At 38.9% G+C, this 27,414-nt stretch overlaps 1 protein-coding gene across 2 annotated transcripts; it reads left to right on the forward strand.

The window, feature by feature from the left end:
• The first annotated feature begins 5,137 nt into the window (after positions 1 to 5,137).
• Positions 5,138 to 27,299, forward strand: LOC140945184 (uncharacterized). Of its 2 annotated transcripts, XM_073394241.1 has the most exons (12): positions 5,138 to 5,283; positions 8,375 to 8,524; positions 9,943 to 10,101; positions 10,827 to 11,015; positions 11,684 to 11,772; positions 13,325 to 13,451; positions 14,292 to 14,447; positions 14,855 to 14,952; positions 16,169 to 16,258; positions 20,129 to 20,203; positions 22,006 to 22,094; positions 23,210 to 27,299. In XM_073394241.1, exons 1-12 carry the CDS (start codon positions 5,260 to 5,262, stop codon positions 24,970 to 24,972), a joined length of 3,009 nt encoding a protein of 1,002 aa, XP_073250342.1. In that variant the 5' UTR covers positions 5,138 to 5,259; the 3' UTR covers positions 24,973 to 27,299. The 2 variants fall into 2 exon arrangements, with proteins under 2 accessions (XP_073250342.1, XP_073250348.1); XM_073394247.1 differs by lacking the exon at positions 9,943 to 10,101.
• Positions 27,300 to 27,414: the final 115 nt, after the last annotated feature.

Consider the following 27,414-nt stretch of genomic DNA (forward strand, 5'->3'; position numbering starts at 1 on the left):
AATATTATCACCAGATTACTGAAAAAAGATTCATCACTTGCGCCACAAGGCAAGTCTTAACAAGAAATCTTGACATTCTCAAAATGGCAACTGAATGGTGGCTTGAAAAACATACGACGGTGTTTGTTGATAGTAATATTATTCCCACCTTTGTATCCAGAGAGTCTCTAAAAACTACTTTGATTTTTTTCCTTTTTCTCTTGCGCTTAACATAACCATGAGTCGATCACCAGCCCTCAGCGCGCTGGCGGTTTTGTGTTGCTGGCTCCAAACTTTTTAAAGACACTCTTCAGGAGAAAGAAGAAATAACAGCATTCGAGACTATACTGTCTAAAAAATTCAGTAAGAAAAGGAGATTCATACTTCAAACCAAAAAGGTCAACACTTAGCCTGTTTTCCTGTTGTAGAGGAGACTGGTTACGAAAGGCGGCAAACATCAAAGATAAAAACAACAGTACCTATTGCAGATTATGTTGGAAGCTCCGGCCAAGGTGCACAATCTTTAGTTTTATGGTCACAAATTATGACCGAATAAATGAATGCAACGTTTTTATTTTTATTGTCCAATAATAACCAAATGATATGAATGCTATTGATCAATTGAACGTTGTGCCTCGTCAAAGTCCACAAAAACATAAGAACAAAGTAGTCTAACGGGCTTCATAATCATTCCACTCTATTAACTATAGTTGCATCGCATAATTCTTTGTTTTGTAGAATAGACCAACCGAGGGTTTTATCAGATTATCTCGCTAACATCTCAGTAGCCTTTGAACGCAGACGGTTTTCCGGTCGACGCCGGTTCTGTCCACCATGTACGTTCGCAGCGGGCTAACTAACATCCCTTTACAAAATAAGGTCGAGAGCATGGCTGGTGCGGGGAAGCCAGACGTCTGCCAAGAAGTTAATCAATGAAAAGATAAGGGGTACAAAAAAAGCTGATATAAAATTCCAGGAAAACAAGGGAAGAATCAGCGGCAGGGTCAAAGCTTCAACATCTGTCTCAGTCTTGTAATTTAAAAAAAAACTTTCAGTCTGCTGTCAATAATGACGAATAGAACACCTCCATTCAACGCTTCTTTTTAAATATAACGGTTATATCAAGAAATGATCAAAGCAATGCCGCCAAACAGGTTATAATATTGAAAACGCATTGACAAGTAACAGAACTTGAGAGCAGAAGTAAAACGTGTACTTCCACGATCAGCAGGACTAGAATGGTGGCATAGTTAATTATCTATAAATAAAAAATGCCGTTCAAACAAAAAAAACAAGATAAGTACAATATATAAGTCAAAATATTCTGGTTCTGTCGAGAAGCTTTTTTTAGGAACATCATGAAAAAATTGATGGTCAATTACCAGATTTGACAGGGCTTGACGATAAGTTACTCTTAGTGCTCAATCAAAGGATGATTCAAACTCCTATATTTAGCTTTGACATCTATTTTTAATCTAAGTCGTTAAAACCTTGCCTTACATTGCTTATGCTGTCGGTTTCTTAAAAGGGTCCAGTACAAGTGCATGCTTTCACCTACACGGTCGCTGTCAAAATCTTATGTGCGGCTCAGAATATAGTATCAATCGAAATGCTTGTTTTCTAAGCTTTTTTCAGTTGAGTAAAATGCGACGGTAAGTTATGCTTTTCCTAATATAGTATTTAGTATAACAATAACAATAAAATACATTTATAGCACCAATTCAACAACTGCCCGTGGCGCTTTACGGGCAAATGTTAAAAAGCAAATTACAATATAAAGTTAAAATTGGAGGTCGGTGCTTTTTAGCTGTTAAAACTAACTATGTAAGATAAAAACACTGAGTTATTAACAATTGCTATTTAGAGGACCAGCATTTTTTTTTTCATTGGAGTAAAATGCTACAGTAAACCTCTTTTGCTTAAACATTTTTAAGCAATGCCTTTCCAAATATAGTATGTATATTTTAACAATAACAATAACATACAGTAGTTGTAGTATACCTAATTGAAAAAACGTTGTCGCTAAAAAGTATAATCCATGAACGATGAGGTTTTAAGGATTTATGGGTATACGTTCATTAGCAAAGCAAAGTCAAAGTTCTTTCGACAAAAGTTTACAATGTCACGAGATGCTCGTGCGGATACAAAATCCCTAGAGTGCTTTGTTTAAGGCATGCTGCTCTCTTTTTTTTGTCTTCCAAGAATGCTTTTAGGTCCTATCTTATGATTTTCAAGTGTGCGTTAGCGATATGGCTACGCTCTTTAACTGTAGAAATCTCCTATGTGTCCAGCACTGGTGAAGTTGTGTGCCGTAAATACTGCAGAAACCGTTTTACGTTTTTTGGAATGCATCGTCGCGAAAAGCTTGGTAAATGAAAACATTTTTGAGAAGAACTTTAAATTTGCAATGCTGTTATAAAGTTGTACCCATAAATCCATTAGGTCCGATCGTTCATGGTTTGTACTTTTCAAGCGACAACGTTTTTTCAATCAGGTGTATACGGTTCATCAATAACGATAACAATTTACATACTGCAAATGGAGTGGCAAAGTTAAAACTGGAGGGCGACGCTTTGCAGCTGTTAAACCTGCTGACTTTAAAATGTAAACTGAAAACAGTCCTATCCAAAATAACTATTAAAAGTTGCTATTTTAAGTTAAGTTCTCAAACTTAGGTCTGCTTAGTCTTAAATCTAGTGGCTATTTTCCATTCGATGTCAGCAAAACGCAATCTAAACAGGGGGCACCCAACGAGAATATAGTTCAAAACCACTTCAACATAGCATTGTTGAACGTATTTTAGTATTTAAACGGTAGATATAGGCATATTTTTATCCCCTAAAAATTTTTCATCTGTTCGGATTTCCTAGCTGATGCGAAAATTATAGGGATCAAAAGTTACCTTTTCGAAAATTTCAGCCAGAAAAAAGGGTCCCGAAAATTCTAGGTGATCTTTTTAGGGTAAAAATCCGTTAAAAATGGGCAATTATACCATTAACAAAGTTTACAACAAATGTCCCGAAAATTCTAGATCTCAAATCGTCTTCCGAACAGATATTTTCCGAAAATTGTCGTTGGGTGCCCCTGATCTAAACTCAACTGACTTGCGAGAATCCTCCGACCAGCATTTAGCAGAAATGGACTCGATTTTTGGTTTTTGGCTCAAGTACCCGAAACGGAAATAAGGCCTGTTTCAAACGTCGTGCTACTGCCGTGCTAAGCTGGCTCGACTGTAGCTCGACTGCAGCACTGCAGTAGCTGACGACTTAGTTTCAGACGTCGAATTTAATTCAGTCGAATAGAATAGTAGTATGCTACACAGCCGTTTTTAGAGTCGTCACGCAACGCTCTTCCCCTCGTTTGTGGGGAGGAGCGTTGCGTGACGACACTAAAAACGGCTGTGTAGCAGACTAATAGAATGACTGTTGCCGAAAACAACACACAATAATAAAGAAACGGTTTAGCAAACTTCTAAATATATATTCTAATGTATTTATAATTTATGAATTGAGTTCGGCACGGCAGTAGCTACAGCACGACGTTTAAAACCAAGTCGAGCTACTGCCGTGTTGCACAGTAAGCCTTGCCTTGCACGACTTGGTTCCAAACGTCGCGCTACTGCCGTGCTAAGGTCGAATTTAATTCGATCAACCGAATTCGGCACGGCAGTAGCACGACGTTTGAAACGGGCCTAAGGCATGAAACTTCTCTCAGTTCTCTCTGTCAGCAAGACAGCTATCTGTCACGGGTATACATTGGAATGTAATCAATTTCGAGTGTAAAAAGGGGGTCGGAAGGCAACACGCATTTTACCTTGGGCCAAAATGCTGCTTTTTCCTACGAGTTTTTCTCTCCCCTCCCTCTCCTAGCGATTTTTTCACCGTTTCGCCAAACAAAGAGCCTGCCCACAGGCTAAACTGCATGCGGCTAGCGTTGCCCCAGATGTTCAAAAGGTGGATAGCACTATCCAGTGGAAAAATCTCAATCCATTGGATAAGCCAATTGGTTTTCGTAATACAGTGAAACCTTTATTAAGTGGACACCCTCGGGAAATGCTATAGTGTCCGCTTAATACAGGGTGTCCGCCTAATACAGGTTTCGATAGATAACGTCATATGAGGTGTCATATGCCGTTCAAATGAACGGAGAAGCGTTTGGAATACTCCCATGCAGAGACTATGCAGACGATATGCGTTTGCATTAATTTCTTTCTTTAAGTGGGCTAATAGTTCAGACAGTCGAACCTCAATGTGCAATCACTTCTCGTAAGCGACCACATTCCATGCCATAAGCAACCGCCAATCCAAAACACCAAAATTTTTACAGTCAAGCCTTAAAGTTGGAGATTCTAGATGAACGACCACCTCCTGTTAGCAACCGCCACCACTTTTTGGGCCTGACGTTAAATGATTTTCCATTGTTTTTAACTTGTTGTAAGCGACCACTTGATGCATTCTCTGATCTCTATTTTTGCTGCGTGCACTATGTTACTTAGGACATACGAAGAACCTTTAACATGGAAGTATACATATCCCAAATTAGAAAATGCATGCAATAAATTATCTTCCATAAAGTAGATGTGCCTGGAAGAGACTACCTGTGGTTCGATTCTTGTAGGCGAACACCAAGTCATTGCATTTTGGGTGGTCCCTTTCGGGAGGGTCGACTGTAATACATAAACATAAGATTGCACATCAAATTTGAAGCCAAATCAGCTGAGTGAAACAAGCTTTACACAAACAAAACAAAATTAGAAAAGAATACTGCGTGCTGCAAAACGGATCAAATGAGCAAGACAAGGTGTATATTGTACAAACAATCATAAATACTACTGTGTCAGGTGTCCGTTTAATACAGGTTGGCAACAATAGAAATGACCATTTCAGGTTCTTGTTCACAGGTGTCCGCGTCCGCTTAACGCTTAATAAATGTTTCATTCAAAGTAAATGAGGGAAATATATTTGGGGACTTGGGCTACTGTCCGCTTAATAGAGGGTGTCCGCTTAATACGATAACCGCTTAATACAGGTTTCACTGTACTTGGCAGCTGGAGTGTTCACGTTCACCGTTTCGGCCAGACGTTTGAAACCTGGGTTACCTGTGCACAGAGTGAATTCAAGGGAACTGGAAACTACATACGAGTCTGTCGGACCAGGACAAAATGAATCAAAATAGTTTTCCTTGAAAGGCAGGAATTGTCATTGAGCTATCTAAAACTTACTGGGATAATCAAAGCATGCGTATTTGAATTTTTAAACGAAACAGATTTGTCCTGACGCCATGTTTAGTAAGCAGAAATCGAAGGTGAGTTGTAATTTTTTATTACTTTATTTGCTTCTTAACAGATCGAGTGCGCTTCAGCTGCGTTTTTTTCCAGTTTCTAGCTTTTCCCATAAACTGAAGCGGTCAGTGATATGGGCTGCTGAATTCATCGAGGCCACTTTCGATTAATATCATCGTTAATGATCAAGGATATTGTATTGGACTGCGTAGTATCTCTGTACAATTCATTTGCGGAAGCGAAAATGGCGCCTCTAACTTGATCGATCGTTTATTATTGGCACACGCGCGGGAATTAAGTTTAGAAGACTTAAAATTTATTTGTTCTTAATGATGTTAAGGTCTACATCGCATTAATAAAGCGCTTTGAATTGAAACGTTTAATGCTACAGGCTTTATTACGAAATCTCTTTGTACACATCCGTAAATTCGAACGGTGATGATGATGAAACCTTTATTTAAGTGTCATAAAATTCTAGTACATTACAGTACTAATTGGGGACACTGAAACAAAGCTAATTAAAATAAAGTAAAATTATCATAATTAAGACTGAAGAATCTAAAATTCCTAAAAAATATGTACAATTTATATCGGTCCGACAAATGCTTACCGAAGCATACATGATGGTCTACTTCCGCGATCGAAAAGCCCGATTCGACATATGGGGAGAATTTGTACAAATAAATAACTCTTCTTATATGATAAATATTTTTATTCAGAACAAATTGAGCTATGATCAACCTAAAGGTTAAAGAATGTCACTTAATAAGCTGTATTGTGTCTTAATTAAAAGCAGTGCAGAAATTTGTTTTTGAAATCTGTTGTCTGTGATGTTTTCATCTTAAATTTTTACCAGCTTTCATTGATTCCCAGCGTCCCTAGTAACTACGCATACTGTAATAAATGACCTAATAAGCGGCCGCTCCCAAATAAACACCTATGATCTAATAATTAAACACCCTCTCAATGCAGTTAATATTGTATTAGACACCCCTGTCTAATAAATGCCCCCCTGTCTAATAGATGCCCCCTATCTGAATAACTCCAACATACTGGGAATTAGAATAGAGGAGTGAAATCATTCAATTCATTCAGATTCTTGTTTGATAAACAAGGCTTTGCGTATTATTTTTTTTCATGTGTCGAATGTCAAGTTCAAAGTAAGGATAAACTAACGATGGCAAGGGTTCTGAGCAAGGGTTCTGAAATCAATGTTGGGATTTGAAAGGGTGATATGGATCTCTAGACAGCCCAGATGCATCAATTATCGATGGAGTGGATATTCCGCCTTTTTTTAAACACTCTTGATATTTTTGCCTAAAGCATTATGTTAGTTTTGTTAAGCTCGTTAGATTTATGTTAATAAAAACCTCTCTTTTTTGAATGCCTTCTGTCTGATTAAATTGGAAAATTATCTAAAAGAATGTGTTAAAAAATCTAAAATTTCCCTTCAGTTACCATTTTATAAATTCTTATAACCTAATTTCTACATGATAACCTCAATGTTCTCAGGAGAAAATTGATGTCCACCACTCTGGGAACTTTTGTAAAGGGGCTCGCACAATAAAGCAACCAAAATATACAAGTCATTAAAAAGTTCAATTGTTGAAGCAAAATAATGTTAATACTGCATGGGTAAGAATTTCTTGATATAAGTTGCAAATACTAAGATTAAAATACTGCCTCAGAATTATATATGATTCATGCTGTGTCTGATTCAGTAGGCTATGCAAGCCTTCCACGAGGGTGTGAAATCCCTATATTATATTATAAAAAGCCTTTATATACCTACACATAGGCCAGTTGCTTTCCACTCCTTTTAAGTTGCCAGCTATTCAGGCCAAAAGCAGGAACTTAAGAGAAAGCTTTGCAGCTAGATTTATTTGAAACTCAGGGCCAGGTTGTTCAAAGCTGGGTTAAGATAACCCTGGATTAGTGCAAAATTTAATTCAGAATATTGAAAGCTTCAAAAGTAGTTTTATAATTCATTTTGTCTACAAATTGTTTAGTGTTTGACCTAAAAGAAATACAAAACAATTATTTGAGAAAATGCTTTTTAACAAAAACAAACTGGCCCAGATTAATATTTAACTCTGGGTTAGCACTAATTGACCTTCAAACTACTGGGCCCAGAGGGAATAATTAGTATAATTAATAATTAATAATTTAATTCTTATATTGCACGCTTTCCATGAAATGATCAAGCGCGCATTACATGATTTCTATCTATAATAATTTAATACAGGGTATCTAACTACTAATTATTTAAAATATACTATGATAAAATTAAAATATACAACATATGTTAAGATACTAGTGATTATCGTGACAAAAATTAAAAATTAATAAATTAATAAAAAGCTTCCCTAAAGAGGTGCGTTTTCAGATGGCACTTAAAAATCCCTAGGTCTGTAAATAGAACAAATATCACGCGGTAATACATTCCAAAGTGCTGGAGCTGCAACCTGGAATGATCTGTCTCCTAATGTAACCCTACTTCTATAAGTTGGCGTTGCAAGCAACAAACCATCCGAGGAGGATCTTAAATTATAATTCCCTGATCTTTTAATTGACACAAGTTCTCTTAAATACGTTGGTGTGAATCCATGGATGGTCTTGGGAAAGAGAATTGGCTTTTAGCTATACCCTTGAATAGGATTGTAGAAGGATTTCATGGCAACACAAGCACATGTTCAGCATGTCCCCAGTTCCTATGAAAGTTATATGTGGGGTTACCCAGGGTACCATCAGTCCAGCCCCCTCATGTTTTTGAATGACATCCTAAAAAATTATGTTCTCTAAAATCTAGCTTTTCACTTATAAAATTCAGGATAGAGCAAATTGAAAAAAAAGAAAAAAAAAACACTAAATGGAAATTTATATTTAGCCACATAAAACAATTATAGTAATAATAATAATAATAATAATAATAATATATTTTTGATGTGCTATAATAAATTGTATCTGTCACTTTTTATTTGCAATGTCCCACGCAAGTCACTTTCTGGCAGGTCATTACCTTCATGTAAAGATCAAAACACCAAAGGACAGGAAAGAAATACCCTAATCAATTTTCATCATTAATTTATTCTGTGTGACTTAATTGATCTTTAGGTGGAAAAGAAAACTTCTCTTTATGGCCTTACAGATAACCTTGCCTGCCTTATTCCATCTGAAGATCTTACGGATCTAAGAGAGCTGGGAGAAGGGCAGTATGGCGTAGTACATCTGGGAGAATGGAAGCCGCCACAGGGAGATGAACTGGTATGTTTAATGTGTCAGCACAATTTAGTAAGGAACAGTCACAGATTATAGTAGCTTCCAGTCATTGTCTCTTGGTACCAATTGCTCACTGACTCATACTAAATCAGTGATTAAATATTTCGTAATAGTGCAAGAATGAGGTGATCTATAGAGCTTTTGAAACTGTTCAAAAAACTCCCAGTCATGTATTATCTGGTTTGAAAACTCTCGGCTTCGCCTCAAGTTTTTAAAGCTCACCTGATAATAGATTTCTGCTCATTTTTTAAACAGTACTTGAGGCTGAATATTATCAATATGACATGGCGTATAGGATAAGCCAGGATCATATCAAATTGAAACTCAGGGCCTATACTCCCTGTCATGCCAGTTATCAGATATGGCTATGATCACTTCTCTGGTCATACCAGTTCACAGGAGTGTAAAATGTTATTTTTTTTAAAATTTCTTAGAAAATATATAAGTACTTGCAATTCAAGGTATTGCAATTTTCTAACTTACTGGTCCTTGTGGCTGGTGCTGCTCATGTTGTCAGGCCAAACCTACATGTATTTTTGCTCAGACATAACCCATTTTTGGCCAGACAAATATTTTTAATATTATTATTGATTCAAAATATTTTCCCGATTCTGATTGGCTAAAAGCACACGTTTAATTCACCATAACCAGTTACTGGTGACCAAATTTGGAAGAATTTTGTGTTTAACGAGGAAATGACGTCAAAAATGCAGCGTTTTTGCAGGTTAAGGGACCGTTAACCAAGAAGACCTGAGGACGAGGTTGAGTTGTTTTGGTTGTGAACTTGAAAAATGGCGGACATTTCACTCGTTTCAAGAGTAGGAACTAGGCGAAAAAATAGCTAAAAACAAGGCAAGAGCAGCAAGAAGACAACTCGAAGGGCGACATATGATAATGCTATTTGGAGAATATTTGCGGAGCTGGACAAACCTAAACGTGCACTATCGAAGATGAACTTAACATTGATGGATCGATGGAAGTAAGCATGTTTTAGCCATGTTTTTAAACAAGGAATTATTTTGAATGAATAATAAAACAATTATTGAATTCGGCTTTCGTATCATATATACCTCTTATTAGCCGAGTTTTCGGTCCGTACTGTAAATTACGGACCGAGTTTTTTACCATCGATTTATGGCCCAAGCGCAATTTCATGCGTGATCTGCGTCAAAATTTTTAAACACGGACCGTATAGCAAGTTACGGACCGCAAAATTGACCAATCGCATGGCGAAAACAGACTCACCCATATAGGGTGTTGTCCGCCTCGGCCGTAAGATACTCAGCCTCATTGATTAATTGTTAAATAATAATAACCAAAACATATTTATAACCCAATTATTTATCTTTTGAACATTTTTGTTTGATTTATTATTTTTTCCATTTATTATCTCTGGTGAACAGAAACAAGTGGCCATCAAATCCATGAAGAATACAGAGTTTGATGGTGTGCTAAGATGTATTCTGCGGGAAGCACAGACCATGCTAAAGCTTTCTCATTATAACATTGTTAAATTGTATGGTATTTCACTTCCATCTGGAAAAGAACAACAACTGAGGCTGGTATGTGAAAATTAAGCCAAAAGAAGTAAGCTCTGCCTCAACTCCAGCTCGGTCTACCATGCTCCAGCCGGCCTGATAGATTTGGAATCAATTTCGTTTTGGGAGAGGGGAAACCTGCAGTACCTGAAAAATGTTCTCAAAGCAAGGGCAATGCATACATGATGTCAAACCGTGGATTCAAACCAGGACAGTGTGGCTGGATGCAACCAAAGTGCTCTTTAAAACCACTAATTGCCAGTGACGCTTGCTGTTCTAAATTGTGAAACCTGAAAACTGTCTTCCTTTAGGCTAAAAACCTGGCCGGCAGATTAGTTCAACATCGAGAATGTTAATTTTTACTGAAAGAGTTTGCCTTTTTTCTTCATAGCAATACTATTTTTGAGTTTAAAATTTTTGTTTCTCACACTAAAATAAAAACTTTTAAAAGGCTTAATTCATTACCAGCTGCTTTCGGGTAATGAGCCTAAGCTGCGCCTCCCTCGAACAAAACATCTTGACAGTCATCACAAAATTCCTTGACCTATCTAAAAAAAAGTCAATGGGTAACAGACATCGAAAGTGGAAAAAGGTATGATTGTTTTGCAGCGTAAAAGTGACTCATTTGACTCCAGCTGGGGAACCATAAAACAGATCTGGTCAATTCTCAGTCATACTGTTAATATCCAGCTGAGTGTATAGTAATTTTGGGCCCTAAAACTGTTAACCGGGTATTATTTCTGATGTAGATAACGGAGTTTGCCCAATATGGTTCGCTAGAAGAGAACTTCAAAAAGAAAAACAACAATGTGTTGAAGGTATCAACGCTGTGCAAGTTTGCTTCCCAAGTGGCCCATGGTATGGATTACTTGGCCAGTCAGCAGTTGATTCACCGTGATCTGGCCACCAGAAATATTCTTTTATTTGAGCAAGACTTGGTGAGTACCTTGCAGATTATATTGTAACATATTTCAGTTATTACATACTAAATCTATGATTGGAGATCAATTAAGTAAGGAGCATTGCAAAGCACAAAATTGTCATTTTACAGTATTGAAAAGGTTGTTTCTCAGTATTGCATTGTGCATACTTTCTTTGCATGATTTCACACATGACTGCAGCTCATACCTTAAGAAATGGCGTTTACTTTTCAATAATAAAAACAACCAATCGGTAAAGTTTGACAAAAATGTTACTGTAGGTTTTATTTCAGAGGAATGAACTTAATATTAATATCTTACTTACCTGATTTCTCTGCTGTATACTTAAAGGTAAATCTGTCACTCTTTTTTGCTTTATACAGTATTTACGCTTCGTTCTTGGGTCCATAACGTAGAGAAATATCTTGTTCCATAACTCTCAGTGAGTGCAGACCTCAGCTTGTTGGATATGAGATGATTATAGCCAACTCGGCGCTACGCGCCCTGTTGGCTACCGCCATCTCATATCCAACGCGCACTCGTGGAATAATTGTTAATTATTAAACTTTGCAGCGGTAAATACTACATAACAAGAGTTTTAAATTTTCTATGACCATGAACTCCTGCATGCTTGATATACAACTTAATATAGTGTTCACTTCCATGATATCTTTCCTCTTTGTTAGGTAAAGATAAGCGACTTTGGTTTAGCGCGGTCTCTAGAAGGAGAAGCTGTTAAGGTTGTCTCACGGCGGACAAAACTAGCGTTTGCCTGGTATGTACACTTTTATGTAGTTTGCGCCTTAAACCTATTTAACTTACTTTTTACCTGGGAATAAAAAAAACTCGACGCCACCACTGGCTTCCCAGGGAAATAACATGCATTTGCGATCCCGAGTATATTAAACTAAGAAACGAGTCTCTGAACTGCTTTTGTCCATTCCAAGTCACAAAGCAACAGGTGATGATGGCATCAGCGTCAAGATTTTAAAGATTGCTGCTCCTGCCGTACTGCCATCTCTGACTAGACTGTTAAATCTATGTATATCAAATAAGGTCTTTCCATCTGCCTGGAAAGTAGCTAAAGTAACGCCTGTGTTTAAAGGAAATGGAAGCAGATCAGACTGTAACAACTACAGGCCAATCTCAGTCTTGTCTTGTATATGTCTAGTGTGTGGGTTTCCACATCTGTTGATAATTTAAATAAGGTCTTCAGGCTACAGAAGCGTGCCGCACGCGTTATTCTCAATGCTGGTACTAGAGCAAATAGTGTAGATCTGTTTAGAGAACTTAATTGGCTACCTTTTTTTCATGAAGCTACGATTGATCAGTGCGCATTAGTTTATAAACGTTTGAACTGGGTGTGTCCCGATTGTACGCTAGAATTACTCAAACGAAACATCGACATACGTTCTACTGAAAGATGAAGTAGATATGGGTCTTTGAATTTAATTTTCCAAAGTATAAAAGAGAATCAGAAGGTGCTAGGACTTTTCAAGTATCAGCCACTAGGTTTTGGAATTCACTTCCCAATGAAATTAAGTGTAGCTCTAGTTTAGAAATTTTAAAGAAGTCTTTATGTAAGTATTTTTTGGAGTCCTATAAAGATGTTCATCACTTTACTATAGCTTAGGCTATTCTACTTTACTCTCATATATTTTATATTAATTTTTAGATAACTCATATTTTAATTGTGAAATCACCTAGTTTTAATTACTTCATTATTTATATGTATTTGTGTTTATTTTTAACTTGTTTTGAGGGCCACGAGTCTATCAGTATTTTATACTGTCAAATAAAGTTGATAATTATTATAACATCTGAATTTATATAGCGCAAAAAATCCATTCCAATCAGAATTGAAATCAGAAGCACTGTCCAGATCTGGTTAATAACAAACGCTAAGTATAGTAGCCTGTGCCCGGCTGTCGGTCAGTGCAGACGAATGAATAAGGTGGGCGAGCAGTGGACAAGAAGACGAGTGAAAAACGGCGGGAATAGAGCAGGGGAGAGTGCAAAGCTGCAAAGGGCCTATTTTCTCGATGCGTTTTCCCTACTATCTTGGAGCCTGGAACAGGCTATCAGTATGGAATCTCTGACGTCATTTTGCGGGGAAACCAGTGGTGGCGTCTCGAAATGTCGGCTGTTTTCAATAAGTTGTATTTAATGTAGGTGGAATTTCCCACGTTGATGTCAGCCATTTCTCCTGAGCGTGACTCGTACTAATGGCGTTAAGTTTGAGGGGAGTTCTTTTCGGAATTCTCCGATACTCTCCGAGACAAAGAAAACCTTGTTGGTAAATAAATGTTTGTGAATTGTTTTCAAAGGATGGCCCCTGAGGTGCTATCGAAGTCTGTTTATACAACGGCCAGTGATGTGTGGAGTTATGGTATAACACTATGGGAGATGCTCTCATTTGGACAAAAGCCATGGGCAGATTGTTCCTTGAGCCAGGTTTGCAAGAACGCTAGTTCACACTGACTGCCGACTGGATTTGGTTTTCCTGAATTCAACGGCTCGGTTATGCTCTGTTAGTAGTCGAGTAGTGGAACACAAAAATTTTGTTTTATGGACTGACTTTTAGAGTGAATTTACCACCTTATGGAAGATTTTAAAGTAGCCTGCGGGTACAGCCGCCTTTCCTCGCTCCTCACCTCTAGAAGCGAAGTGGGACGGCTGTTTCAAAAAAAAAATTAAGCTCTTGCCCTTCAGAGCGAATAAAGACACTGAGTTTGTTTATGGTATGGCGAATGGAGTAGCAACACTTTTGGCGGCAACATGATAAACAGGAATGCATCAGTTGAATGAACAAGGTTTATCGATTCCGTGGGGATTTATAGTGCTGATTTGAAAAATAAAACAGTGTAAAATAACAAAGAAAATGAACAAAAAAAACGCGCTTTATTTGAGTGTAAGTGTTTTTATCTCGAAATTGAGCACACTATTTTAGTGTTGACGTCTCCCACCATTTTACGTCGTCGTCCGAGCCACGGGAAGGTCAGCAGTACCAGTAAAGCAGTACCTTGTTTTTATCTCAGTCATTTTAAGAACCTGAGTATTGGTTGGGTCGCGAAATTCGAACCCGCGACATCCCGCACTGCTGTGCAGCCACGCGCTCTTAAGTCTAAGCTAGTCCTGCCGCGTTTAAACCAGCAAAAACGTCAACCGGGAGATGGAATTCGGAGACTGTAAAATTTTGTAAGAGTTAAGCATTCCCGCCACTCCATACTTAGCTGAAACATTTTATTATCGGAATGATTCATCACACAGTTGTGGTTTTGTCTCTGTCTTCAGATCAAGGAAATAGTGGTTGGTGACCCAAGCAAGCGACTATCCAAGCCGTGTTATTGCCCTGATGGGTTCTATGAGCTAATTATGTTAAAATGCTGGGCAAATGATCCTGAGGACAGGCCACCCTTCAAGCATATTATCGAGAACTTGTTGCCCCAGGTAAGTCCTGAAATATCACATTGCTGCGGCACACTTATACATATACTATAAGTTTATTGCCGCGGTATAATTAACTACCGCAAATAAAAAAGGCGAAATTTGCAAAAATTAATTTTAAGCCCCGTGCAAACGGACGCAACAGTGTTGGCCAACAAATCCCAACATTGTTTGATGTTACATTTCTTTTGCTCCTCGTTCGCTGAAGCGTAGCGCAACAATGATGGATCCGTTTGCACAGCTCTTCCAATATTGTTGGGGCCACCCGCGCATATTACACATGGTCTCCAAAGTCAACGCTCTTTCTAGTGGTAGTTAAATCCGCCGCCCGGCAAGTGAATAGAAAGATCTGAATATCTTCATCCCTTGCTGAACTCATTGTTCAAGACTTTTTTTCTTTTTTTCTTCAGGTACAACCAAAGGAAGGAACAACAAGAGTTTCTCATAAAGCCACCGACCGAAAATATCTTAGCTATGGCTCCAAAGAGAAGGTTACGGTTATTTCAAGGTAAAAATATAAGAAACAATGACATACTTTTTAGATTTCAGTCTAATCTTATCAGTCTTATTCTCAAGGTCATGCAATGAATTTGTTGGTTCTAACTGGTCATTTTCATGTAAGGAAGTGTTACTGATTGTTTTAGTTAAACCACGTCTAAGAACTACTATATCAAAAAATCTTAGGCTAAACCAAGAGCAAAATGAGCACATAACGTTTTGGATTTTAATTTATCTGATCAGTAGAAGTGAGAAATTCCACATTTTTGGTTGCCACCTTTCAGATGCTGCTGTGGTTCATTATTATTAGCAGTCTCATCCTCGGTGTCATTTTATTTCCCTTTGTTTCAAACTAATAGATCGTTTTCACTGTCACGCAACAAAAAATTAAATTGGAAACCGTCCAGTGGAAGAAGCCAAGAAAATGAAATGTTGTAAAAGACTAATATACAAACAATTCGTCGAAGTCTCAGGTCTTTGTGGCCCATAGTTTCTGAGTTATTTGCCGAAACGTTTCACGCACCTTTGTAGAGCTTTGTATGGAGACGCCATATTGGTGCACCGTTTTGGTGCACCAATATGGCCGCCGGAAATCAACAAAAACATCTGGAGTTCACTTTTTCTATAAAAGCTCTTTCTTTTCACTCGAACACTAGCATATACGTACACATAAACATGTCTCCTAATACTTGCAGTGGTTATACTGCTGAAAATCAAGAGGAGAGACTTTTTTTCAACGAGACAGCATTCCTATTCTGGTGTCACGCACTGTGAAAACTCGGAAGTTCAAATTGCTGTATTTGCGAAACGAAACATGCTACGGAAACGGAAACCTGTACAAAGATTTACTTTTTGTTTATCTTCAACTTTATGTAAATAAGAATTCGTAAAACCTCGCTATTTGGACTTTACAATTTGATGACGTCACAGTGAAAACCATCTATTATCATATATTACAATACCCCCACACCCCCCCCCCCCCAAAAAAAAGGGCTATACAAACACAGTGGAACCCAGTGAAGGCAGGCAGCCGATACCAAAGGGGATACCAAACACCGTATTTAAGCACGTGCTAAGAATCAACATAGCGGCGTTTCATTGATACAAAGACTTCATAATTGAATAACTAAAAAGCAACAGAACAATGGCTTATGTCTTAACTTACCATTTTTTCACTAACATTTCTTGATCCGCATTGTAAATACATATTGCTTGATATTTTCCAGAGTTGGAGAAGGAATGTTACTTGCTCAAAGGGAAGATATTTCCATAGGATTTATTGAAGAGAAAAATGTTGAATTTCCCAAGAAAGTTGGGTAAGGGTTGGCAAACTGTTATGTTAAGTTTGTAAAAGCTTCTTTCCACCCCTGAATTTATTCACCGTGCTTACATGACAATTTTACCAAACGACCTCAACTCAAGTGTTTGACCCAAAAGTTGCGGTTCCGTGAAATATCATCGTTTTCATCTGTGCATGCATGTAAAAAAAGGGAACTAAACACCCCGAGTACAGTTTAGAAGTGGCACTTGGACAGTTTGAAATCTAATGGCAAAATTAAAAAGAAATAGAGTCTCACCACACAAATGAAAGATCTCAGTACGGATTTAGTTTTCGGTCCTTTCCGTTTTAAACGTTTGTTAGTTGCAATAAATCATGTTGCCGTAAAATAGCCTGCTGATGCTTTAGCTATCCTAAGAAAAGCCTTTTTTGAAAACGTAGTTACCGTATGCTTCGAAATTTTTACAGTTTCTAATTTTTGCGATTTTTCCAGCAATCCGCAAAAATAAGTTCCCGCAAATAAAAATTACCGCAAATATTTTCCCGCAAAAATTTACTCCGACACCTTTTCCAACGCATTGATGAACACAAGCACTCAGCTATTGGAAAACACCTGCGTGACTCTCACAATCAGAAGAACAAAGACCTCACTGAACAATTCACTATACTGAAGAAATGTCGTGGGAAATTTGAATGCTTGATCTACGAAATGCTTTTATCCAGGAAATGAAACCCAAACTGAACACTCAATCAGACTCAATAAAAGCGAAACTTTTTAACACTCACTACATTCCACATTGTAGTTTTTAATCACGTGCAACGAGACTTCACACGCATTCTTAATATATAAAGAACTTTTAACAATCTAACTTTTTAGAATTTGAAAATGATGAGCGAGTCATCGAAACGTCATTCAAAATTTTTATCGTTGATTTTTATTCTTAAAATTTACTCCAGAGTAAATATTCTCTAACGCAAATTCACCATACAAAAGTACAGTACTAAAAAACCGTGTCTGTTCTTACAACTTGCTTCGTTCATTCAGAAACAAAACGGTATACAATAAATTATTGCTTTTTCATTAGGGTACGTATACTCTAGTACTGTTAAAAAACCGTGTGGCACGAAATTTTTGCGGGGTCTAATTTCCGCGATTTTTCCAGCAATCCGCAAAAATAAGTTCCCGCAAATAAAAATTACCGCAAACATTTTTCCCGCAAAAATTTACTCCAGAATAAGTATTCTCTAACTCAAATTCGCTACACAAAAATACAGTACTAAGAAATCTTGTCTGTTCAATCACACTTTTCTCTTTCATTCAGAAACGAAACGGTATACAACGAAATACTGGTTTCAGTACTCGACTTTCAGAAAAAAATCTTGGGGCCAGCTGGCCCCCAAGTTTTCATTTTTGGTCGCCAGAACAAGTATTCTAGTCCCCAAAAGTTAAATCTAAGATTAACAGAAAAAGAATGCTTTAGACTTCCTTTTGAACTTTCTTTCGAACGGTTTTTGCTCGAGGCTCGATTAACAGCCGATGTTCGGGAAAATGAGTCCGCACTCAAGCGTAAATCTCCTCCCACAGGTATTCAATTTTAAGGTTCAGGAAATGGAATACACATTTAGATAAGCAAACATTAGGGATCACAAAAAAACTTATTTGGGTTATTAAAGAACAAAATCTGCAAACATTTGTTTTGCGTCCCATATATTTGCATGTTCAGAAATGAACGTCGGTGAAACTTGGGGTGCTTTCCATTTTACCGGACTGACCGGTCAGAGACCACTCGGACTAACCAAGGAAAAATGGAACGCGTCTGAACCAAAAGTCCGACCGAATTGATCGTTGGGTAATGTGTGACTTCCCAAATTCGTCTTTGAACTTCATGTAGCTTGCAATAATTAAACGGACGTGTTTGTCCTCCCATCTTTCCAGGGCTTTGGTCGAACTAGTGGAGGTTGTTGGAATAAGCTGTGGATTTTTTCGCACTGACTGTCAAAGCCGCAAGGGCTAGGGTCACATACTGCTAAGAGAAAAACACGGGAAAACTTCGTCAACATGCGGAGAAGCCAGTAATATATTTGTCTTTAAAAACTGACGAAAACCAGAAGGAAAATCAAATTAAGATGCGTTGCTGTACCTGAGCCTTTTGTGCAACTGTGCATAAGGAAAAAGTTTACGTCTTGCGTCTGAAGGTTACACACACTGCACTCGTAAACACTTACATTTGAACCATCCGCAATTTTGGCTGTGAGGATGAGCTAGAGTGGGACTGGAAAAGAAAATTTCTGAAAATGGGACGGCAATTTTCGGTCGGACCGGACCGACCGGTCAAAGAGGACCACATCTGGAGGTGGACCACTTTAACCGGAACATTTCCACCTGGCCCGAACCGTTCCATTTACGTTTGAACCGAAATTTCCGGAAATTTTGGCATAATGGAAAGCATCCTTGATCTAGTTCGTTGCGTAGCACGTGATCGAAAGTCTCCAGAAAGAGGAAAAGTCGCTAATGTTTTCGGGCAAAGAAGTTGATTTCGCGAGAAGTCTGTTCGACAAACATTATAACTTCAACGGTACTTCATTAGAAGTCAATAAAATACGGCAGAGCTTTTATTTGGGTCGTCACCTCAACAGAAATTTGCATTTAGTTGTTTACCAGAAGTTCGAGAAATAAGCGCTGTTCGTTTTCGATTAGCTTAAACTTTTATCAGACTAATCTGCTATTGAGTCCGCAATCGAAAAACATGTTCGACATAAAGAAATTGTTTTTAATCGAAGCGGCAAAAAGTCTTTCACGGAGAAACACGAGACGACCTGTTGAGAATTGCGATCGATTTGCCCGAAAGCCGACAACACTTCCGTCGAATTCATCACTAGTGATTTTCAGAATCCTCTTTCAAGTAACAGTCAAACGTTGGATCACAAGAACAATCCGTTAGAGTGATAAGGAAAATTAGAAAAGTGTTTAGACAAATCGTTAGAGGGTCTAATGATGCAAAGTCGTCCGTGATCAGTTTTTAGAAAACCTTACTTTTCCCATACATTTTCTATAATTTTGATACTGTCGAATTACAGAAAATGTATGGGGAAATCAAGGTTTTCTAAAAACTGATCACGGACGTTTTTGCACTCCAAATTTAGTGCATTGTTTCTTTGAACTCGTAAGTTACTCTTTTCAGAGAGAAAGCGTCGAATGTATGAATTCAGGAAGAATTAGCTGACTTTGAATTCCAGTACAAATCTTCTAATTTCCCGCCATCTTGCCCTGATTACCCATGATGCAACTATGAGTGTGAACTCCTCTATTTCGTGCCACACGGTATGTATTTCTATTGCAAAACGAAAATATTATCAATGCTGGATACTGGGTACTTTCTGAAAATCGCGAAAATTTTTGTCAGCGAGAAAAGCCAATCTGTTCTAATCGCAAAAGTTAGTTCCCACAAGACACAAAAAAATCGCCAATCCGCAAAAATAAACCCCCGCAAAAATTTCATGCCACACGGTAGGTATTTCTTTTAAGGATTCGTTCACAGGGCAACGGACGAATTTTCGACCGGCTGAAAGATTTGACCGGACTCATCGTTCACACGGAACGGACGAACCAACCATCCCGAGTATTGATTGTTGTTGTCAGTGGTTTTATCATCTGCCTACCACGCGAGTCAAATTTTCAACCGTGCCGGCTTAAAATCTGACTTCGACGTTGTCGTGAAAGTTTTGGAACGGGTGGGGTAGGTATCGGAATTTTCGTACGGTGAAGGTGGTTCCGTGTGAACGGAAAATTCGTCCGGTAACGTGTGAACATAACCTAAGAGTAAAAGAGTGGATGATATAAATTGTGGTACCGGGTCAATGGCGGTGGTGATAGGGTAAAAACCAAACTTTTCTTCTTTTCTTACAGGGGCTCACTGCAGATCAGCGGTCCATTCAAGGTGGAGAAACGAGACTCTAGAGAGGTCTTGGCTGAATTACAAAAGTACGATCCTAATATAACAAAACGTTCTAAATTTCCCTTTTGTGATTGTGTCTGAAAGCAGGCACGTGTGACCACGAGTAAGAATTCATTGAGATATTCCCTGATATCATAATGACGTCACAAATACGTCTCACTGTCTAACCGCAATTGAATCTTTCACGGAGACTAAAATACTCTCTCCTCGGCAAAGTCACTCAGTGGTATCCAAAAGCATATGAAAATTACAGAGGGGCGACCAAACGACTAACGGTGAAAGACTAGGATGGAACTGTACCATATGGTGCATGCTAACCTTCTAGACTAAGATTTGTAATAGGTAGGTAGACAATCAAAATCGCCATAATTGTTGCCTGGTTTAGCCAGAGAACCGCAAATTCTCTCAGAAGGGTGGTCGTTCTCTAATAGAGATTTTTGTTCCTTCTATTTGCCCTTCCCATCGTCCTGTACGCGCTTTCTTTTTCCCTCTCTACCCAGCATCCTTGTGGTACATAGCGGCCTCTACGGAGGAGAGACACTGGAAAATGTAAATTCTTAAAATTTCTTCTATTTCCAAAATGGTGGGTGCCGAACAGTTTAGCAATATAAACGTCGCGCCAACCGTACCCGTATCCTTTGACCGCGATTCAATTTCCTTTTGTTTTTGAATGCCTCTTTGCAAATACAAGTTGATATTGTGTAATTTTGGCCTTACCTTGTAGCAGTGCCCGTCACAGTTGTACCATAACATTACATCATTAACCTTGATTGTAGGAAATGGCTGACAGGATGTTTTCACCTTCCCCTCCCCCTTTGACCGGGACCCGCCCTTTTGGAAATGAAAGAAAGGAAATGAAAACAGTTTACTTTTTATTTTAGCCTCTGGAAATGATTGATTTGCATAAACAGTGATTGTTCGATAAAAATACGTTGTGATGACATTATTATGATTTTATCAGCGATGCAAATTATTTTCATGAATTCTTACTTACGAGGCATTTTCAAAGACGTATATCACTGATGACCTGCTTTCGTAGACAGTGATGCGATTATTAATCACGAGGACATAGATTAATTTAAATGCTTTTAAAGTTTCCACCAACTTGTGGTAAATTTTGTTCTCTTTGAAAATTTCTTCACGAAAAGTAAAAGAAGAAGTAAAATTAATAATAATTATTAATCACATCATGTAAAGTTTATGTTTTTAATTCTGAGGCGGATATAACGCATGTTATTGGCTTATTCCAGGGTACGACGGAAAGAGACGTAAGCAGAAAAAACAGCGTTCCCTCCTCCCTCCTTCTCAATTTCCTCCCCCTTATTTTTTTCCCGTTGTTTGACATCGCGCCGCACTCCACTATGATCTAAACGCGGAGAAAGTTATTGTTTGAAATATTGTTTGCCTTGACTAGTTGCAAAACGGCCTTTTTGGCATTCGACTGGCCGTATTAACGAGGTAAACGTTTTGAGAAGATCTTAACTGGGGAGTGGGACTCGAACAGATGGTTTTGATTCCGTTTTATTATCGCGGTTGTTGAATGATCAACTTTGTCTTGATAACGGATTGTTCATAAAGGTGGATTCCACTATACCTATCTTTAAGAGGACGCGCCCGTAGTGATACTCATACAACTTTACTCATCTTTCAAGTGATGAGCAAGTTTGTGTAATGTTTATGTTTTGACCTGACTTTTTGGTTGCCTGATTTGGTTCGTGACCTACCGCGAAAATGTTTCCGTTTAAAGAAAACTGGATATTTATTGGAAATTGTGACGAAACGCTCTTCAGGATATTTACTTGAGGTTGTCTGTTTTACATTCAAATAGGAGAGCGACAAATAATCCAAATGTTAAAGAAGATTTAGCTACCCTTCTTCATCAGACCAAGGAAAAACAAACTAATAGAAATTTACTAGGTAAGTTCAGATCTTGCTCTTTGCTTTTCCACTAATTGAATATACAATCAACACCTTAAAAATTTACCCCCTATCCTTTCACTTGAATGGTCATACTAACAACACTCAAGCAGTACATTAGTGTTGGCATAAGTCTGCAATACAGGCGTATTTCGGGGCGGGCGACTTAGCTGCTTGTTTTTGTTCCTAAGGCCGTCGCTGCTATCTTTGATGCTATCGATGAGAAAAATTCCCATGGGGTAGGCGTAAGGGTGGAAAAAGGAGATTGGCGATGTGTAAATGGTGAATTTCTTAGTAAATGTTTCAGTTTTGGAGTAAGGTATTGAATGGCTGTGTCTTGTTCAATATCGGACCAATAAACATCAAGCTTGAGGATTATATGGGTCTTGTGTTGAAACTTCCATAACACACGGATTCGTGCACAGCCGTCCTCGGTTTAAAAGCTCGGGGGCTACTTGATTAATATTTGGATACAGGTAAGCCGCTGAGGGTTTGAAACCCTGACCCTGTTTGCGACAAATAATCCTTGAATACATAGCCTGTTAAGGGCAAAGGACGAAAAGGCAAGCTGTCTTGTTTTATAGCAATTTATTGGTAATTGCATTCAAATTCACGTTATAGTTATTGCTTTTGTATACTTGGAGTAAAAACAAATTTGTTCATCAAGCAAAACAAGGCATCAATCGAGCAAGTGATACCCTGTTTATAATTAGGGCAGACTCGCACGAAATTATTTACCCTAGTTAGACCCTGTTTGGAGCAGAAAGGTCAAAAACCATACCCTGTCCAGCGGCACATCTAGGCCATATAAATGAGTACATTCCCCGGATTTGAAAGCAGACAATGCAGTCGATAAGAAAGCAAGGTTGTTTGGGGTGGGGTGGGGCTGGGTGTTGATAGACGTGTCGAATCTCTCTTAATGGACACCTATATAAGACAGACACCTCTGTTAAACGGACACCTTGAGTTGGCCCCTGCCTTTCTTTATCCCTTTATTTGACTTCCTACGAAACGGACATTTGTCTAAGCCGGACACTTAGTGCCGGTCCTAAAGGTGTCTTTCTTAGAGAGAATTGACTGTATAGGTTAATGGCGTCATTTAATATTTGATTCAGACTTGGAGGTAGACGAAGTTGCTCTCGATCCAGACTACATGCTGTACCCAGACCCATACCCAGCCATGACGGACTGGCCCCCAAAAACGGCTTCAGCCCGACCAGATTCGAAAGTCTATGTGCCCATGGGAGGAGGCGAAAAGGTGGGCGAATCCGAGCCCGAAAGAGCTGGTGAAGAAGATAGCGAGGAAGAAGACTACATGAGCATGGAAACTCCCGCCTCTCTGCAGGCTCAAGATAGACAAGAGAGCAAAACAAGGCAGTCCGGTTTGAGTCAGTCTCATCTGTCACTGAAGCCTAGTAGAACAATGTCGGAATCTCAAGTTTCGACGTCCGATTATGAGAGGATATGGGATATAGAATATGCAGTGCCATTTCAGAACGCAAAAGGCTCCAAAGATGATAGTTCACTCCAGCTTACCTCAAATGGGACCCCACAGACCATAAAAAGACCTCCGGTAATACCTCCTCGTCCTGATCTTGTTAACAACACAGAAAAAGCTGCTTCTCAGAGACCTAATAGGACGGTAGGAGTTGGCTCGTATGGAACAACATCCAGAAAGAGACCGATTCCTACCCCTCGTCAAAAAGCAAGAGAAAGACTTCGGCCTTTGTCGGATGATCTCTCGAACAAAAGTGACCCTGACGAATCCCGGAGGAGAAGCAACACTGATATTGGAGTAGTCAACGACACTAAGACTGCACCAAGTGTGGATAGTCAGAAAAAGTTGGGACCGCAAGTCCCTGCCCCATACGAACCTAAACGAACCCAAAATGGCGCTGAAGTGGGCGTGGAGGGTGAAAATACCGCTGTAAGGGCGGATAGTGAAGAATTAAATAAGTTAACGGTTGTTAAGAAAAGTACTGTCAGTAAGCCGGGTCAGAGTGCAGCAGCAGCTGTGACTTCAGAATCTTGTCATCACAATGGCAGCAGTTGTACATCGCAAAAACCACGTAATGAGAACAGCAGTGTAACGCAGGATTTCATCGATTTTTCCTCTGATTCCAATGAATGTCCTCCGCTTCCCCCAAAGCAACACGCCACACTACAGCAGCCGGTTTATCACACTCTCGTTTCAAATTCCCTGTGTCCAAACATACCAGACCACGAGATAAACCAGCCATCGCCTCTACCTCCGCGGAAACCAGAAATTTCGAGCGAAGCCACTGATCTTGCCTACAACGTTGTTCCATTATTTGATGATAACCGTAACTTAGTTAATACCCACCAGCCACCAGTGGAAGGTTGTGGGTTAAATGCTCTGCGCATGAACCCTCTGCCTTCGTCTGCTGCCGCTGTACCGGTTTCTCAAGCGGCCGCGTCTGTCTGCCAAGGTGGTTCAAATTTCAAACTTCGTAGTGCAGTAACTGGTTCTGATAATTCAACTAACAATTTGAATTCGGTGATATCCCATGCTGTTAAACTTGAAAATCAAGCTCTAAGACCTGCCAATCCTGTTTCCGAAAGTGCCAATCCTCCCAGTGCTAAAATCGAAAAGTCGTATGGTCATGAAATTGATGCAGGAATCCAAGAAATCCAAGACGTCTGTGGGAAAGATGTTTCACGTGACTGGTGTTATGCGGCTCTGCTTCAACACGAATGCGATGTTAAACAGGCTATTGAGAATATAAAGGTGCAAAAACTCGCCACAATCACCGGCAAATCCGAGGCATTCTGTAGGAGGACGTTGAAGCATTGTAGTTGGGATATGGATCGTGCGGCAGTTTACATCATGGAAAATTTTCAAGGCAAGGATGTTTGACAGGTTTTCGTCATTTCTATTTTTATCTGTATATATTTTATTTTACACTGTTTGCTGTCAATCATGTGAAGTTAATCCAAGACAGTCTTGGTTTCGTGGATTCCGGATTCCTTGAACAAGCCTTCCGTTTTGCTTGCGAGCAAGCTCTCCGGGACGCTCTGGCGGTTAGGCGGGAAAAGGAAGGACAGCTTTCAACTACGTCTCTGTAATTTGAATATCTGCATCGAAAAAGTCGATGCCAAATGCTGATTGGCGTAGATGACATTAGTTATGACGTCATTACCCTTGGCATGTGTTTTTCAATGTTTGTTTACATTCGCGCTCGTTTCCGCTTCGCGCTGACTGGCGGAAGTCTGACAGCTCGGTCGACGGGAGCCACAGGGGAGTTGGAGGTGGAATTCAAATTCCAGAGACGTAGTTGCAAGTTCTCCTTCCTTTTCCCGCCCCGCAGCCAGACCGCCAGAGCGCCACGGAGAGCTTGCTCGCTGGCTAGTAGAACTTGGATTCCGGATTTCAATCGTCAAAGGGATTCCGGATTCCTGGTGCTGAATTGCGGATTCCAATGCCCAATATTCCGGATTCCAAAAGCACAAATTTCTCAGATTCCAGAATCCGGCTTACCTTAGCATGGGGCGACATGTGAAGATGATCATCAAATCTTAAAGGATTGCAACCTAACAAGGATCGCGCGGTTATTTAAGTTTCGGACTCTGCAGTTGTCGGGTATTTTTCTTTCTCTTATTTTCATTTTTTTTCCTCTCACAGGAGTTACAAAATAAGGACTAGAAAACCTCATCCTGCCACATAACCTGGTTTAAACCTTGTAATATCTTCGCCTTCGCCGTACTGTCTACATAACATAGTACTTAAGAGAAATAGTTTCCCTGAGTTATGCCGAACTTACCTTTGCAGAGTTGAGTGACTCAGGTTGTATATATTCAAAGTTTATGTCTACTTTTCAGTAGCTACTTTGGATATCAAGAGAGAATGAGCTTGTGTATATTTAACAGCCTGTGCTGAATTGTGTAATTATGGCTGTAAGTTACCTTACTCAGTGATCTCTGGATGTCCAGTAGGTACACCGAGGCGTGAAACGTGTTGGTAAGGCCGGCGAAGTTGATCTAAATTCTCTAGGTGGGGCTAGTCCTTAGGGCGGAAAAAGGACCAATTACGTATTTAGCACCACTCTTTAACGACATTGTAACAATTGTAGTCACCCTTTTTAATTGTATTATTTTGAAGATATTGGTTTTATTGTATAGTTATCTTACCTTTAAGAGAACTAGCATGTAATTTAGTGTCTTACAAACTTAGCTTACTTTTAGTATGTTTTTTATATATACATATATATTTCACTGCAAACACCCTGTCAAAGGTAAATGATAAACACTGGATTTTATAAGATAACTAGAAACAAACGGAACAATATATTTAAGTCCCCCTAAAAAAAGGTCTCCTATGAATAGTCATATCAAAGAAATGCAAATGCAAATCTTGTTGACTCTGGGTGTCAGAGGGTTAATTTACTGATTCTTTAAGATAGTTGTTTAGAGCTTAAGCATTTTGAATACTAAGTGTCTCAAAAGCTTACTTCACATCAAAACTTGAAATGATTAACAGACACTGACGTGCAATCATCGCCAAAAGCAGGAAAAAGTACGTTGTTTTGTTGTGGTTATGACCCTCTAGGAGAGACAACTTTTGAAAAATATAAAAACCATATCAGTCATAATAGGGCCATTTATACGAGGAAAAATAAGACGCGAACTGTACCATTTATACGAGCATGTCTTATCTAAGCCGCGTCTTATTTTAGACGAAATGTGCCGTTTATACGGAAAGTTCGCGTCTTATTTAAGACGCGTGTTATTTTTCTCTTATAAATGGCCCTAATAAACCGTGAGTTAGATAGATTTTCGTAATATAGTGAAAAAAATAAATGCGAACACAAATGAAATAAGGTAAAGGAACTTGAAGTAAGCAAACGCGCGTCGTGGCTAGCGACAGCTTCGCGCTCTTTAATTTCAAAGTCACTCGAAATTCAACATTGTCAATGGTAAATTTAAGAATGCTCTTTTCAGTTAAGGAATATTTTTGGCGAGTAAACGCACAAAGCTGTTTTGGTGCGTACAGCTACTAATAACGAGTGAAAAAAAAAATTCTTTTTAAAGTTTTAAGAATATCGCTGTAGTTCAGAAATTTTATATAAATAATGTATATTTAAAACCAATTCAATAAAATAGACTAAGTACTGGCAAACCTCCAACCTTATATGACGGACATTTCTTCAGCATACTTGTTGATAGCTATATAACTGATGCGACGGACACCTGCATGTTAGGGACGGACCATTAGAAAAGTTATGGGGGGGGGGGGGGTGGGGAATTTTCAAGTTGCAGGAATTTTTTTTCGTTATCAGATTCCTTGTATGAATTTTTTTTA

This window comes from Porites lutea, chromosome 1 (assembly GCF_958299795.1).
Source record: "Porites lutea chromosome 1, jaPorLute2.1, whole genome shotgun sequence".
Taxonomy (NCBI): Eukaryota; Metazoa; Cnidaria; class Anthozoa; order Scleractinia; family Poritidae; genus Porites; species Porites lutea.